Source organism: Canis lupus, chromosome 11 (genome assembly GCF_003254725.2).
Source record: "Canis lupus dingo isolate Sandy chromosome 11, ASM325472v2, whole genome shotgun sequence".
Lineage (NCBI taxonomy): Eukaryota > Metazoa > Chordata > Mammalia > Carnivora > Canidae > Canis > Canis lupus.
This window is the reverse complement of record NC_064253.1, coordinates 22769377-22783771: the sequence shown is the minus strand read 5'-3', so window position 1 is coordinate 22783771 and position 14395 is coordinate 22769377. Positions and strand designations below refer to the sequence as shown.

The window sequence follows — 14395 nt, the reverse complement described above, 5'->3', positions numbered from 1 at the left end:
AAAGCTCTTCGAAGTCCTCATTAATTTTTAAGAGGACATGGGGCACCTGGGTAGCTCAGTGGTTGAGCATCTGCCTTCAGCTCAGGTTGTGACCCTGGGGTCCTGCATTGGGTTCCCTGCAGGGAGTCTGCTTCTCCCTCTGTCTGTGTCTCTACCTCTCTATATGTGTCTCTCATGAATAAATAAATAAAATCTTTAAAAAAATTTAAGAGGATAAAAGTGTTTTGAATCCAAATAATTTGAGAACTGCTATCGTAGAATAACTACCTGGTAAAATGTTCATAAAAGACCATTAAAGCTTGAAAAGCAGGTACAAGCAGTAAATGCAGTAAAAACCTAAATATATTTAATATTAAGTAGGTATGGATACTAAAGCTGGAAGAGAAGTGGTGGTTCTCTCCTAGTGGTGTACTAAAGGTGATTTTTAACATATTATGCATTTTTATTTTCCAAGTTCCACACAGCAGACATGCAATTTTGCAATTGCAATTGCAATTTTGCAATTGGAGGGGAAAAAGCTGGTGAACTCCCTGAGCCAGATTAAATGAGGGGACAGGTCACCAAGGAGGTGAAAGAACAGGGCATACAAAATAAGGAGGAGAAAGGACCAAAAAAAAAAAAAAAGGAGGAGAAAGGAGAGAGAAAAGGTGGAGCTTTCTGGAGAGAGGAAGAGAGAGGGCCTCTGCCTGAAAAGCGGTGGGGACAATATTGCTAGTGAACTCTCCCAGAACAGCACACTGTAGAGCAGTATTGGCAGTGGGGTGGCACTGAGATCACCTCTTGCGGGGTATAGACTCTAATCCACGGATGGTGGGATGGGACAGATTGGGGAAAAAAGACCTACTCTGCACTGGCGGACAGGGAAGGCTGGATGGGCACATAGAGGAAACCCAAACCCCAGAAGAGGTCCTTCAGGCGTGAGTCATAAAAGCTCGGGTCTTGGGTGAACCTGGGTTTGAACCCCAGTGCCAGCTCTGTCTGTGATCTCAGGCGAATTTCTTGGCTTCTTGAGTCTATAGTGTCCTTGGGAATAGAAATCTATGAGAAACAGCCTGCCTGCGATGAGGGTGAAATTATGGGGTATACGTGATCTTCACTAAGACAGACAAATGCTGGGGTGGACATGAATGAGTTTCTTCTTGGCTTCTAGGGTTGCAGATTGGGATTTGTTTGACAGTCATCCTCTGCGTCTAGCCTTGGCCACCACTGAGGATGTGGTCTCAGTGAAGTCTCAGGTCTCTCTGCTGCCAGGACACCAGCAGGCTGCAGGAGCCTCCCCCTCTCCACACAGACCTGGCCTTCTCTTCAGCCCCAGATGTTGTCTTTTGTTAAGGTTTCCAAGAGTACCTCCTACATTTTGGACCAGGGCCTGGATAGCGTGGCAACACACTTAGAAGGCTTCTTTCTCTGGGAAGGAGCCTTGCACCGGCCTGGCACAAAGCAGTTGCTCTGTAAGTGTTTGTTGATTGAATAAATAAAGTCTGACATTCCTCTGGCTTGCTGTGGTCCATGGAAACTTTACTTGGTGGCTGACCCCTGCAAAACTAAGGGAACTGCCCAAGGACCCAGGGAAGGACAAAGCAACAAGGCAGGTAGTCTCTGCACCTTTCCTGACACCCCTCTGTAGCTTCTCTGGGGGAAGCCTCACACATCCTTAATGCTTTCACCGGGGACCCAAAGAATCACCATTTCTCCAGTTTCATCTATTGCTTTCCTCTTCACTCATTTCACTCTAACCTTACACTCACTGTTCCTTTTTTTTTTTTTTAATTGAGATATGGGGCGCCTAGGTGGCTCAGTCGATTAGGTGTCTGGCTCCTGATTTCAGCTCAAGTCATGATCTCAGGATTGAAAAATAAAGAATGGGGAAAAAAAGTTTGCTAAGCACTGTCCAATACAGGCCATTCATGTATTCATTATTCCAATTAAGTACTGAGGTCATAGTTTGTGTCATACACTAATGTGGGTGATAAAGTTTAAGCAGTGAACAAAAGGGGCAAAAATACTTGCCCTCTAGGAGTTTGAAGTCCAGTAGAGAAATAAAGAGCCTAAGAGTTGACACGTCTTATCTGACGTATAGAAGTATAACACTGTGGAGAAGAATAAGGCAGGGGAGGGGGACAGTGTAAGACGGGGTGAGGTTTCAAATTTTAGAGAAGGCCTCCCTGAGAAGGTGAGATTTAAATAAAGACATGAAGGAATTGAAGGAGCAAGTCATGTGGATGAGGCCAGGGGGGAGGAGGGGAGTGTTCCAAGATGAGGAACAGCAAATGCAAAGTCCCTTAGACAGAAGTGTCTCTGAGGTGGTCAAGGAATAGTCAAAGTGTTCTTACTACAAAAAGAAGTAATTAGGGACACCTGGGTGGCTCAGCGGTTGAGGGTCTGCCTCGGGCTCAGGGCGTGATCCTGGGGTCTTAGGATCTAGTCCTCCAACTGGCTCCAAAGGGAGCCTGCTTCTCCCTCTGCCCATGTCTCTGCCTCTTTCTCTGTGTCTCTCATGAATAAGTAAGTAAAATCTTAAAAGTCAACCCATTCCTTAAATTTACCCATTGTTATATGTCAGTTTATATCTCAATTTTTGTTTTAAGATAAAGAGAGAGAGTCTGAGTGCAAGAGCCGGAGTGGGTGGCAGAGGTAGAGGGAGAGACTCCTAAACAGGCTCCATGCCCAGCGCAGAGACCAGGAAGCCCCGCTGGATCTCACCATCCTGAAATTATGACCTGAGCCCAAATCAGGAGTTGGAGGCTTCATTGACTTAGCTGCCCAGGGATCCCTGCTTTGCAAACTTTTGAAGTGTTAAAGTAGCGTGGGGAGGGGAGGAGGTTACCTACCCCCGCTGCTGAGGGGCAGCCTGAGAGCTGGGAGCGGGTTTGATTACTTCCATAATCTCGCCGCACCGCCTCCAGCAAGGCACAGGAAGCTTCACAATTCTTCCGGGGTGGGTGGTGGGTGGTGGGTGGGGGGTGGGGGGCGTGTATCTTTATTTAAATCTGGTCCACACCTGGGTGCTGAGATAGCCTCCCTGTTGGCAATTTGGCCAGGAAAGGGAAGGCCGTTGAGAGAAGGCCCCTATCTAGGTACCCTGGATGGGGCACTAACGCTTTGGGGCAAAAAGATCAATTTAGGAATATAGAGACGGGCTTTGTAGTGGCTCCTTCTCTTTCTGCTTGTCTGCGGTTTAAAAACAAAACAAAAAGAAAGAAAAAAACTGTGTGTGATAATCACTTTTGATGTTCGCAAATCGCAACTTGGGTCCAACCGTGAACGTTGGCGAAGTCAAAGTAGGTGACGGCTTCCACGGACAAAGCAGGTCCGGGCGTACGCGGGCCACTAAGGGAGCGGGGGGGGGGGGGGGGTCAGGGAGCAGGAGCGGGGCGGCCGGGGCGGCCCGGGTGTCTGAGAAAGGCGACGCGCAGCTGGGCGCGCTCGGCTCGGAGGTAGGGGCGCTCGGGGCTCTCGCCTCGAGGGCGGCGTCCGGCTCTGCAGCCCCGCGCTCCGTGCCAGGCACCCCGCAGGCGCTCACGAAGGGTCGCCGGGGACGCAGGCGGGGAGGCGCGCGAGCAGAGCCGCGGCCCCGGGACCTGAGCCCCCAGGAGCGCCGGGGCGGGGGGCTCGGGCCCGACGGCGCGCGTGCGGCGTCCAGCCGGGAGGCGGGGGTGCCCGTGGGCAGGGCAGGGCAGGGCAGGGCAGGGCCGGGCGCGGAGGGGCGCGCGCAGCCGCGCGGCTGGGGTCAAGGCCGGGGCGCCCGGGCGGCGCGGGGGGGCGGCGCGGGGGGGCGGAGGGGCGGGGCGGGGGCGGCCGGACGCGCGGGGCCGGCATGGGATGTGACGAGCGGCGCGCTGTGCATTGTGGGAATCCCGGGGCCGCGGCGACTGGTTCCAGTTCACTCGGCGGCGGAGCCGGGCGGAGGGGGCAGGCGCGCGGCGCGCGGGCGGGAAGCGAGGAGGCGGGCGGGCGGGCCAGCGACGAGCGCGGAGAGAAAAGGCGCGAGCGGCCGAGAGGGCACCCGGGCCGGACACCTAGCTGCTGCCGCCGCCGCCGAGCCGCCGAGCCGCCCCGTAAGTGCCGCGCGGGCGCCCTCGCGGCGCGCCGGGTCCCCGCCGTCCGGGTCCGGGGGCCGCGCTCTTCCGGCCGCGGGGCTCCCCGGGGGCGGCCGGGGCCTGGCGCGCGCGGGCGGCGCTCGGCGGGGCTCGGGGGGGCCGCGCTCGGCGTGTGGCCCACGCGGGGCCTCCCGCGCGCGCTCGGCGCCCTCCCAGGCCCCGGGCCGGCCGCGCGGGATTCTCTCTGGTTTTGTTCAAACAGCAAACCCGGAAGCCAACTTCTCTCCAAACCGCGTCCTCCGGCCGGCGCCTGGGCGCTTTTGTGGGAAGGCGGCCTTCCCGGGGCGCGGGCCGAGCCGGAGGCCCCCCGGGCAGGCCCGGGGCCGCGGGGCGCGCCGTGTGGCGGCTGGTGAGGCCCCCGCACAATGAGTCGGCCCGAGAGCCAGGTGGCGGCGGCGGCGGCGGCGGCGGCGTCTGGCTCCGCGGAGAGGGGAGGGTCGGCGGCTGGGGGCACTCGTGGGCTTGGAGCCCGGCGGGCCCGGGAGGGGGCACGCGGGAACCCCCGTTGCCCTCGTTCATCTTCTGCTCGGCCTTTTGTTTGCTTTGTGGCTGGGAGTTTTTTTTTTTTTTTTTTTAAGGTAACTCGGGAAGGCTGTAGGCGCCCTGGGTGGAGAAGGCCTGCAGAGAAGGGCCTCGCGGGGGGTGGGGTGGAGCGGAGCGGGGAGGTGAGCGCGCTGGATGCTGCCGGCGGTGTCACCTGACAACAGGTGTGTGGGGTGGCGCGCCCCGCCTCCGCTCCTGCGGGAACCGCGGATCCCTCCAGGATCCGGTCAGTTGATCGGAAGGTTGTTTCAGACGAGAGGTTAGGCGGAGTATTGTTTGAGTTCGAAAGCGAGAAACGTCTGTACAAACAGCTGAGACAAACTTTGAATCCAACAACTGCAATCGCCGTGAAATCCTTGTGAGGTTTTAATGATCCAATAAACAGCATATAAAAGTAGACAATTAGAGGGGCATTCCTGCTAACTTCTCCTTTTCTTCCACCTTTGCGGTTTGAGGTTTTGCCTTAAAGAAGGGCAGAAGTACTTTGTCCCAGGCTCCCTTCTCGTTGGACTGGGGGAATTTCAGGCAGGTTTAGGTTTGAATGGGAGACTCTAGTTGTAAGTCAGGTGGACTCTACCTACTGCGGGCCACCTTTAGTGTATCATTCTGCCTTCAGAGGAGTTACTGGCTCTGAAATGGCCACCTCACGCTTGCAGCTGGAATTTATACCTCTTGTACACACACAACTGAACAAAGTTGGGCAGTGTCATTCCAGTCTTGCACAAGAGCCTCTCCAGTGGGGATAAATACGTTTTCAAACCTTATTTTTTTTTTTTCCTAAGAAAGAAAAAAAACACCCTAACCAAAAACCCTCAATCTTAAAAATTCTTCCGCTGTTCTAGTTTTAGGAGAGTGGGAAATCTCTTCATTCTGTAATTTTGTTTTAACCTGTCACCGTTGTTAATGCTTGATCACTAGATAAAGGCATTAGGAAGGACGGAAGAATTTAAGTGAAAATTATTTGAGGTAGGGCCTTTAGAATGAGGAGTGGTCTGGGACATCACTTGTAAGACTATAACACACAGCCCTAAGTCACTGGTGTGGTCTGTACCAAAGGGGCCAGGCACAGGAAGTGTCCATCTCATTCTGCCATTTCTTCTAGTTCTTCTAGTTCTGCGACAGCAGAACTCCAACAGCCCTTTTCCTTTTTCCAATAGAAAGTCTTGGAATACGTGTATTCTGGGACCTGCCTCTAATACCTTCAGAGCTAATGCTGCCCCCAGTCATCTAAGGGTGATTTATTTAAATAAAAGTGCAAACCCCAAGCTAGCAAAACCACAGTAAGAACCTATTATATGTGCTGTTGATCAGAATTACAGCAGCTTCTACTTTTTGTTGGATTATGCCTTTGGATTTGTGTTAGGTTTTTCAGAGCCCCATTCTTGGCATATAGGCTGGGAAGGAGCAGGGGCAAGGGGGACCCCACACCTGCCCTGTAGGTAGGTCCTCCCCACATTCTACAGTTTTAGAAGTACATTGGGGGCCATCCCAGCTCTTTTGAGTGAGCCCAAGTGGGTCCCAAAGAATTGTATAGCTTGTTTGCTTGGATCAAGCCTGCCAGATTGGTGTCTTCTAGTCATTCAATAAATAATTCCTGAGAATCAGTTCTGAGTCAGGCACTGGGGACAGAAGCATGATCAAGAAATGCCCAGTCCTCCTCCTTGGGAAAGTGATGCAAGGAGAAGACAGGCAAGTGGCTGTTGTGAGGTTGGTGCAAAAGGTCACAGTAGCTCCCAGGGTACCCCTAGAACAGTGACATGAGCAGGAGCAAGCTCTTTCTGGGTACAGAAAGGCCAAGTAGGAGTTTGGCTGGGCAAAGGAGGGCAGGTGGGGACAAGTGTTTGAGACCTAGGGAGTCCCACACATTGAATCTTAGAACAGTGAGAATAGAGGTCATATGGGGTAACTGCCAGAGACTCAGGATGGCTGAATCCTGGAGGGAGTCAGGTGAAGCTACAAGAAGCCTTTTGTAGGCTTCTGAAGGCTCTGAGCAGGAGAGAGACATGGCCGGATGTTTTTTACTCTTACTGGGAATGCTTCATCTCTTCAACAAATACTGAATGGCTTCTAGATGCCAAGCCCAACCAACCAGGGTCCTCCGCTATTGAAGTTTACATTTAAACTTTTCCTTTGATAGCCTTCCATCGAAATGGCTATCTTAGAGTTTGGCACAACCTTTAAAAGAGAGAGGAGGTATGAAGGAAAGTTTCCTCTTGAAGCAGGAAGACCGTGCCTTGCTATTGAAATGTAGCGCTGATTCCTGTAGTGTAGCTCACAAGCTTGTGGGTTTACAGAGGTGAAGTTTTAATCCCAGACTAGCCTCCTGTAAACTCTTTCCTGAATAACACTTGTGTTTGGCTTCTGTTTTCTCCCCACCACTAAAAACCTAACACGTGAGGAAGAAATGTGCGCTGGGACACAATTTGCGGTCTAGGATTTATTTATTATCTTAATTTGTCCTCCTCTCCTTGTTTGTAATCCCCTGGTTCGCAGAAGGTAGACTGTAAGTTCTTTAATCATCTGGCTCGCTTCATGATGTAGTGTTTTATGAATGGAGAGAGATGTTTTTCCTGATTGGCTGGAGTACACAGAACAAGTCTCTGTTCTCAGCCAATCAGAGTGCTGTTTCTGAACCCCAGCTCTGTGAGTGATAGTTGTGTAGTAGATCATCATGCCTCTGGGGACGTGACAGCAGTGACACTGTTAATCATCTGGTCTGATAGCAGTGAATGGGAGAGAATGCTGTAAACAGGATTAGTGTCCCATGGTTCAGAATTAAGTGTCTCAGGTTTGCTGTCATGATTGGAGTTGAGGGGAAGGTGACAAATGCATGTGGACACGTGGGCATTTATCCAGCTGCAGGGAGTGGATGGTGCAGTCCTCCCTCGTCAGCAGTGACTTAAACATCGCTCAGATCCCTGCCCACCCCCCTGCCATCCTCGGGTGATGGAGTTAGGGCTGTCCAACTAGCAGCTCCCTGGCAGTTCTAGTCAATATTTCATTTGGGATCGATATGCATGAATTCATTGCTTAGATAATAAAAGACCTCACAATCGCCAGTTGCAGTGGTTTCATAAGCGACCTGATTAAGAGTTTTCTATGCTGTAGCCTTAGCAGAGGTCAGTGGCTTACAGATGTGAGGAAGGTAAGCATTTCTCCCTGTTCTCTTTTATCGTTTACTGAGCTAGCCTCACGGCAAAAGAGAGGTGGCTGAAGCCATAGAATTATCAGGGAGCAGGAAGGCCTCCTCTTCGTGGCTCCCATCTCAGTTGCCAGGGCATTTGTGGTATTCCCTTCCTGGGAATCCCGAAGGTGGTTTCACAAGCTCCTTGAAGTTTGAAGTCTGGGTTCCCATAGGGATTGGTGAGGAATGTGTCCACAGATGGTCTCACTGAGGGTCCCTGACTTGTGTCTCACTTGCCACATCTCTGAATCCTGTGGCCTCTGGCCTTTGGAAATGCTTCTCTCATCTTTGTCAGGAGAACCCCATCCACTGTAAATACCAACTAATCAGTCACCAGTCAGCCAGCATTTGAGAGCCTACCAGGTAACAGGCAGGGTAGTGGGATCCCAGAGATACAGTGGTGAACAGTGCCAACTGGTGTATCCCATCATCAAGACAGACAAGGAAATTGGCAGTGATGATACAACATAGCATCTGCTAAGGTTGGGGAGGTTGGCTTCAGGATATTTATATAAATTGGATCTAGAGTAGCAATCAGTTTAAAAGAAAGAACTGGAAATTGCATTTGCAGAGCACTTTGTTTTTATTTATTTGAGAACAAGTGAGCATGAATGGAGGAGAGAGGCAGAGGGAGAGGGAGAAGCAGACTCCCCACTGAGCAGCGAGTCCGATGAGGGGCTGGGTCCCAGGACCTTGGGACCGTGACCTGAGCAGAAGGCAGATGCTTAACTGATCAGGCCACCCAGGTGCCCCAGTAGTTGAACATGTTAAAGAGTGGTGGCAGGCTAAGGAACATTATGAGGGATTTATAGCTGGGCTCGGGGGCCAGAGCAGGAGTGTTGACTGAGGAAACAGGGAGCAGTCCAGCCTGGTCAAGCCCTTGTTGCTGGAAATAGGGGGAGACAAGCTGGAGGTCAGTGGGGCCTTGTATGCAAGGTTGGAATCTGGGCACCAGGCTTCCCCCAATTAGCCTGTGACCAGGGAGGGCACAAGGCATGGCCACAGCAGAAACACAGAGGAGGGGGCCACGTGATAGATCTGAATCAGCAGACCACTAGGTAGGATCTCCAGACAGAGGGCTGGAGAGAGCATCGTAGACTGAGTTTGGGGCATGTGCCCAAGAGTCAAGGTAGGAGTGAAGGCGGTTGGCAATGCAGCGAGGAGCCTGTTAGGGTGCCCTGTTGAGGAGGAGTGGAACAGTGTGGTCGTAGGTAGGACAGCCTTCTGCCCCTCTTACCTTTGTTGCCCTTCCTGGTAGTAGAGGGCTTGTCATTCTCAGGTCTGTCTTATTCATGGGATCCTCATAGCCAGGCTTCTTGCTAGTCTTGTGCCCCGAGGACAGACCATGTGCCTTGGTCACATCTCGGTTGTTGAGAGGCCTGTGGTCAGAGACTTACCTCTCACTCAAGCCTGCTCACTTCTCCATACAGCCCCTCTCAGTGTGTCTCTGGGTAAGCTTTGGGTTTCTGCAGGCAAGGTTCATGTCTATTGTGATTGATTTATAGCTGGAGGAGTTGCAGAAGTAAAGACCACAGAGATCCCTTCAGGATCAACCACAGAATCTCTATTTCCTGGCCTGATAACAGTCAAAAACCCAGCTAAGCTAAGGTACAATGATGAATGGATGCCAAGTTAGCCTAAAGTCATGTCACTGTCTTCAAACTCGTGGGGCCCACTCTAGGGATGAGGACTTGTGGTTTATTGAACGCAGTGCTCTCCTGGATGGTTAGTCCAGGAAGGAAGGACACTGCTTTGTCAGTTTGACGAGACAGTATAGCTATTTCTCTTCTGAGCAACGTCAGTGCCTTGAAGAGAAGCCGAGTGTGTTAGAAGCCACTTTTTCTGTGAGGTAGGACTGTCCATTTCTCAGAAGAGGCTGGATGCGGGGCATGGGTCAAACAAGGCCCAACAAGCTTTGGCTGGTTGCTCACACCCTGGCTTCATGGTCCGTTTTCAACCTGGTTTGTTATGTGACAGAAACTGGCTGTTTTCTTCTCTGCTCAAATAGGTAAAGGACATTTCTCAACGCCTCTTGCAATTAGGCGTGGCCATGTGACGAAGTTCTAGTCGGTGAATCACGGTCAGTAGTGGTAGGCCCCACCTCTAGGCCTGGCCCCTGAAGGCCTCCATGTGTTTTCCTCCACTGAGGGATGGGAGGGGTCTGGATCCTAGAATCATGTGAAGAAGCACCAGCCCATCACGGAAACACACTTGGGACTTTCCACGAGGGAGAAATCAGCCATAGGGGCCTGTTTGTTAAAGCAGCCAGGGATGTCCTTGCCAGTACAAACATCCAATGGCAGTTTTCAAGGAGGTGGCCTCTTTTCGAATTGTACATGCTGTTGTTATTTTTATCGACTTTTTTGAGTGCATACTCAGTGAGTGCTGGTCAGGCCTTGTAATGCATGTTTTCATTCAGTCCTCCCACCAACTGTTCGGGTTCCATTCTGGCTTCATCCCTACTTGACAGAGCATAAAATCAGCTCTGAGGGTAATATTCTATCACATGCCCAAGGACATAGGCCATGCTAGTGGCAGAGCCACAACCTGAAGGAGGCCAGTCTGACTTTGGCATTTGAGTTATGAACCCTGGTGTTCCACAGCCACATTCATCACAGCCGCTCTCTCCCCATGTGGGTGCCTAGCCATGGCTGTCCATGGCTCCAGAGACCCCTGATGAGGGGAATGGACCTGGCACATTCTTGGGTTTACCTGGAGACTGCCCAGCTACAAGATGGTTTTCTGAAAGATATTTTAAAAGTCAGCACACATTCCTGGATGTCATGAGGCTGCATGGCTTCGTCAGAAGGCTCTCAAAGCTGCAGCCGCCGCTTGGGCACCTCTAGTTAGAAGTGCAGGAAGAACATGCGAAGGGGTGAGGAACAGGAGCTGCAGGACAAACCCTAGGAGAGGGGCTGCTTTTTTGGGAGTCTGACTGAAAATTAAGTTCTCCTTTCAGCAGAATGGCACTTGAGGATCCATGAAAGTTAAGGTCCTGCCAGGGACCCAGGGACTTAGGAATGAGCTGATCACAGGGCCTGGCATCAAGTAGCTTGCAGTTCAGATAAGCTAGAGAGGCAGGCACACATGTATGTGCCATGATATGTGCTTGGGAACATGGAGCAGTGAGTGACTCTAGTCCATGGTCCGTCTGAGGACAGGCATCTCAAGAGTGTCAGTTCAGCAGATTGGCCAGAGGACGAAGGGTGTCAGTGGCAGGAGAGACAGCATGTGTAAAGCCATGCTCCTCGCAGTGCAGGGAGTCAGGGGTGACCTAGAGAGGGGCATCGGCCCCAGGCAGGGGTGACAGGAGACAGTGCCGTGGAAGTAGCTGTTTGTGGCTGGCTCAGGGTCATGGGGAATCAGCAAGGGGACCTAGATCCTCTGGCCTCCATGGAGAGGGTCTGGAGCTGAGGACAGTGGGTGCGGAGAGAGCTGAACTAGGGCAGGGTGGGTAAAGGGAAGGGAAAAGGCTCGAGATGTTACGAGGTGGGTTCAACAGAGAGCTAGGCTCATGGCTGGGCCCTATGAAGGTGGGCAGAGAAGTAGGGCTCAGGTTGACTGCTGCTTGGTGGCTTGATGCATGAGGTTGTCACTGCTGAGAAACCCAGAGGAGGGAGTTCCAGGTGCCCGTGGGACTTTCAAGTGGGTCCTTGCCACAGGCAGGCAGAACAGAGCTATGGGGCCCCACAGCCAGGTATGCACCTGAGAGTCACCAGCACGTCCATGCAAAGACCAGGAGCATCACTTTTAAGGAATGAGCATTTCTAGGGCCTCTTGGGTCCCTGAATGCTAATGGCTCCTCTCTGGGGCCAGACATTGCCTGATTCCCACAGAGACAGCCCCAAACATACTCAGAAAGGTCTGCCTGGAGATGGGAGCTGAAGCCTGGGCTCCAGGAAGAACAAGGCTGAGCTGCATGAATCATCACTGACCGTAGGCCTCTCCCGCTGAAGGAGGGGAAGTGTTCACTGCCTTTCATGATGATCATTTAAATGACGAGGGTTATTTCTTCTCTCTCTTCTCCACCAGCTCTGGAAGAACAGGGGCCACATCTGCCTTGGGCCCTTCTCTCTCTGTTCCCCAGCAGACTTCTTGAAGTAGATGTGTAAATGACCTGAATGCTTTTAGCAAACATTTGAGACCTAGAATGCTCTTAGCCAACATGTAGACCTTAGTGGTGCTTGCTAGGAGTACAGGTAGGGGCAGCGCTCTGAGAGCCTGCACTATGATGGGAGAGATGGGCGTATGTGGACATCATTGTGGCGTGAAGTGCAAGGGAGCCCAGAGGATGGAGTGGCTGTATCTGAGCACTCAGGGAAGAGTTGGCAGAGGGCAGAGAACAAGTGTGAGAGATAGTGGAAGTCCTGGCCAAAGGGCATAGCCACTGCAGGGGCTGGCATTTGCAGGGAACAGTGTGTGAACCGCCCCCCCCTCATGTCCCAAGTTTGGACTGCCGGAGGTATGGGGTGAAGCTGGATGGATGTGCCAGGCCTAGATTTCTAGAACATTGCGTGACAGGCCATGGGTCTGGATTGTACCTTGAGAACTATGGCAGCTACAGAAAGCTTACAGACTAGGGCCATTGAGTATTCAGATCCGTATGTACTACCCTCGGAGGGCAGGTGGATTGGAGAGTAGGGCCTGTGGTGGGAAGACCTCTTCACATATTTGTGATCACTTGATTAGTGATGATCTGGATTCAGTCATGGTCAGGGTGGAGAGGAGAGGCCTTCCAAGAGTTGTTGAAGGTGGAGCATCCTCTGGCCTGAGTGGCATTTTGGATGGGGATGGGGAGGAAGAGCAGGGAAAGATGAGCACTTTTCCATCCTCTCCAGACAGGCCCTGCTAGTAGACTGAAAGTGTGCTGAGGGCCGATGAGGGCAACCTGGCTATCTGCTGGGCTCCTGTGAGTCATTCTTGCCCCTTACAGGTACAGGATCCTAGAGGTAGAGCCGCTGCTTTCACCAGAGGGCCTAGGTGTCAGGTGTTACATGTTCATTCTAGAGGTGGGTGACATCATTTTCTCTTCTTTCACGAAGGCTTCCACATATTATTTGTCCACTCTGGTCTCCAGGGTCTACAAATTCAATTATTAAACAAGTGTGTAGGACATAGCCAAGAAATCCCATTTCTTTCACATCATGTGGCATAAAGGCAAGAGACTTGAGAGCACTTGTTGTCAGAGTAACCTTTAAATGTAAGTGACCAATTAAATCGATGTTAGGGTATAAGATGTGAAAAGCATCGCTGTTGTCTTTTTTTAGGGGCCAGAGTGCTCCAGTGGAGTGCCTAACGGCTCGAGGGGCTCAGTGGCCGCAGGCAGTGGCGTGTCTCCCTGGTGCCCGAGCGCATGGGGAAGGGGAAGCGGGGATGCATCGTGTCCATGACCTCACACCTGTGCCTCTTGCCTCCACAGTGTGCTTACTGACTGATCCACGTCAGGGCCACCGCCATGTCGAGCCGGGGCGGAAAGAAGAAGTCCACCAAGACCTCGCGGTCCGCCAAGGCAGGAGTCATCTTCCCTGTGGGGCGGATGCTGCGCTACATCAAGAAGGGCCACCCCAAGTACAGGATCGGCGTGGGGGCGCCTGTGTACATGGCCGCTGTCCTGGAGTACCTGACGGGTGAGTGTGTCCGCCCCCCGCCGCGTGCCCATGGCAGCGCTTCTGACATGTGTCATGGGACCAGTTCAGTTTATTTTATTTAGAAATTTTTCAAACCTACAGAGAAGTTATGAGAGTTGGATGGTGAACGTTTTCATCTGGGTGCCCCAGTTATTCACATTCTGCCCCCTTTGCTCTCTCTCCTCACACCGCGCGTGTGTGTGTGCATGCATATGCATACTTGTGCACATCTATACATTCATTTTTGGCTTTTTTTTAAAAGAGTTTATTTATTTATCCATGAGAGAGAGAGAGAGAGAGAGAGAGAGAGAGAGAGAGAGAGAGGGCAGAGACACAGGCAGAGGGAGAAGCAGGCTCCATGCCGGGAGCCTGATGTGGGACTCGATCCCAGGACTCCAGGATCACACCCTGGGCCAAAGGCAGGCGCTGAACCGCTGAGCCACCCAGGGATCCCCCATTTTTGGCTTTTATACAGTCCACTTGGAAATTTCTTTAATGGCCCCAGTAGTGGCCTTTATAGTTTTGTTTGGTTTTCTTTCCTGATCCAGGATCCATTTTAGGATCATACATTTCTTTTAGTCTTTTTTTTTTTTTTTTTTAAGATTTTAAAACATTTATTCATAAGAAACAGAGAGAGGCAGAGACACAGGCAGAGGGAGAAGCAGGCTCCCTGCGGGGAGCCCAATGCAGGACTCAATCCCAGGATCCCAAGATCACAACCTGAGCTGAAGGCAGACGCTCAACACTATACACTATCGTATCATTACTCAGTATGGTGCTCAGATTGCTTCACATTTGACATTCAAGCTGGTTCTGGTGTCCTTTGTGATGGCCTCTTCCATTCTTAGACATTTTCTTACTTTCTCACACGAGATGTTCTAGTCACACCTTGAATTTTCCAGTCCCAATCTTGGAATCAGCTAATTCTCGGGGCGGGGGGG

At 52.0% G+C, this 14395-nt stretch overlaps 1 protein-coding gene across 9 annotated transcripts in view; it reads left to right on the top strand.

Annotated features, from left to right (window-relative positions):
* Positions 1-3228: 3228 nt before the first annotated feature.
* The window catches only part of LOC112650295 (core histone macro-H2A.1), a 78503-nt gene continuing 67336 nt past the window's right edge, over positions 3229-14395 (top strand). For 3 of the 9 annotated variants that reach the window (XM_025433076.3, XM_025433077.3, XM_025433071.3), the window contains exons 1-2: positions 3890-4058; positions 13247-13454. In XM_025433076.3, the coding sequence (XP_025288861.1) occupies positions 13283-13454 (172 nt within the window). In that variant the 5' untranslated portion in view covers positions 3890-4058; positions 13247-13282. The other 6 variants (XM_049091799.1, XM_025433073.3, XM_049091802.1 and 3 more) reach the window with 6 other exon arrangements.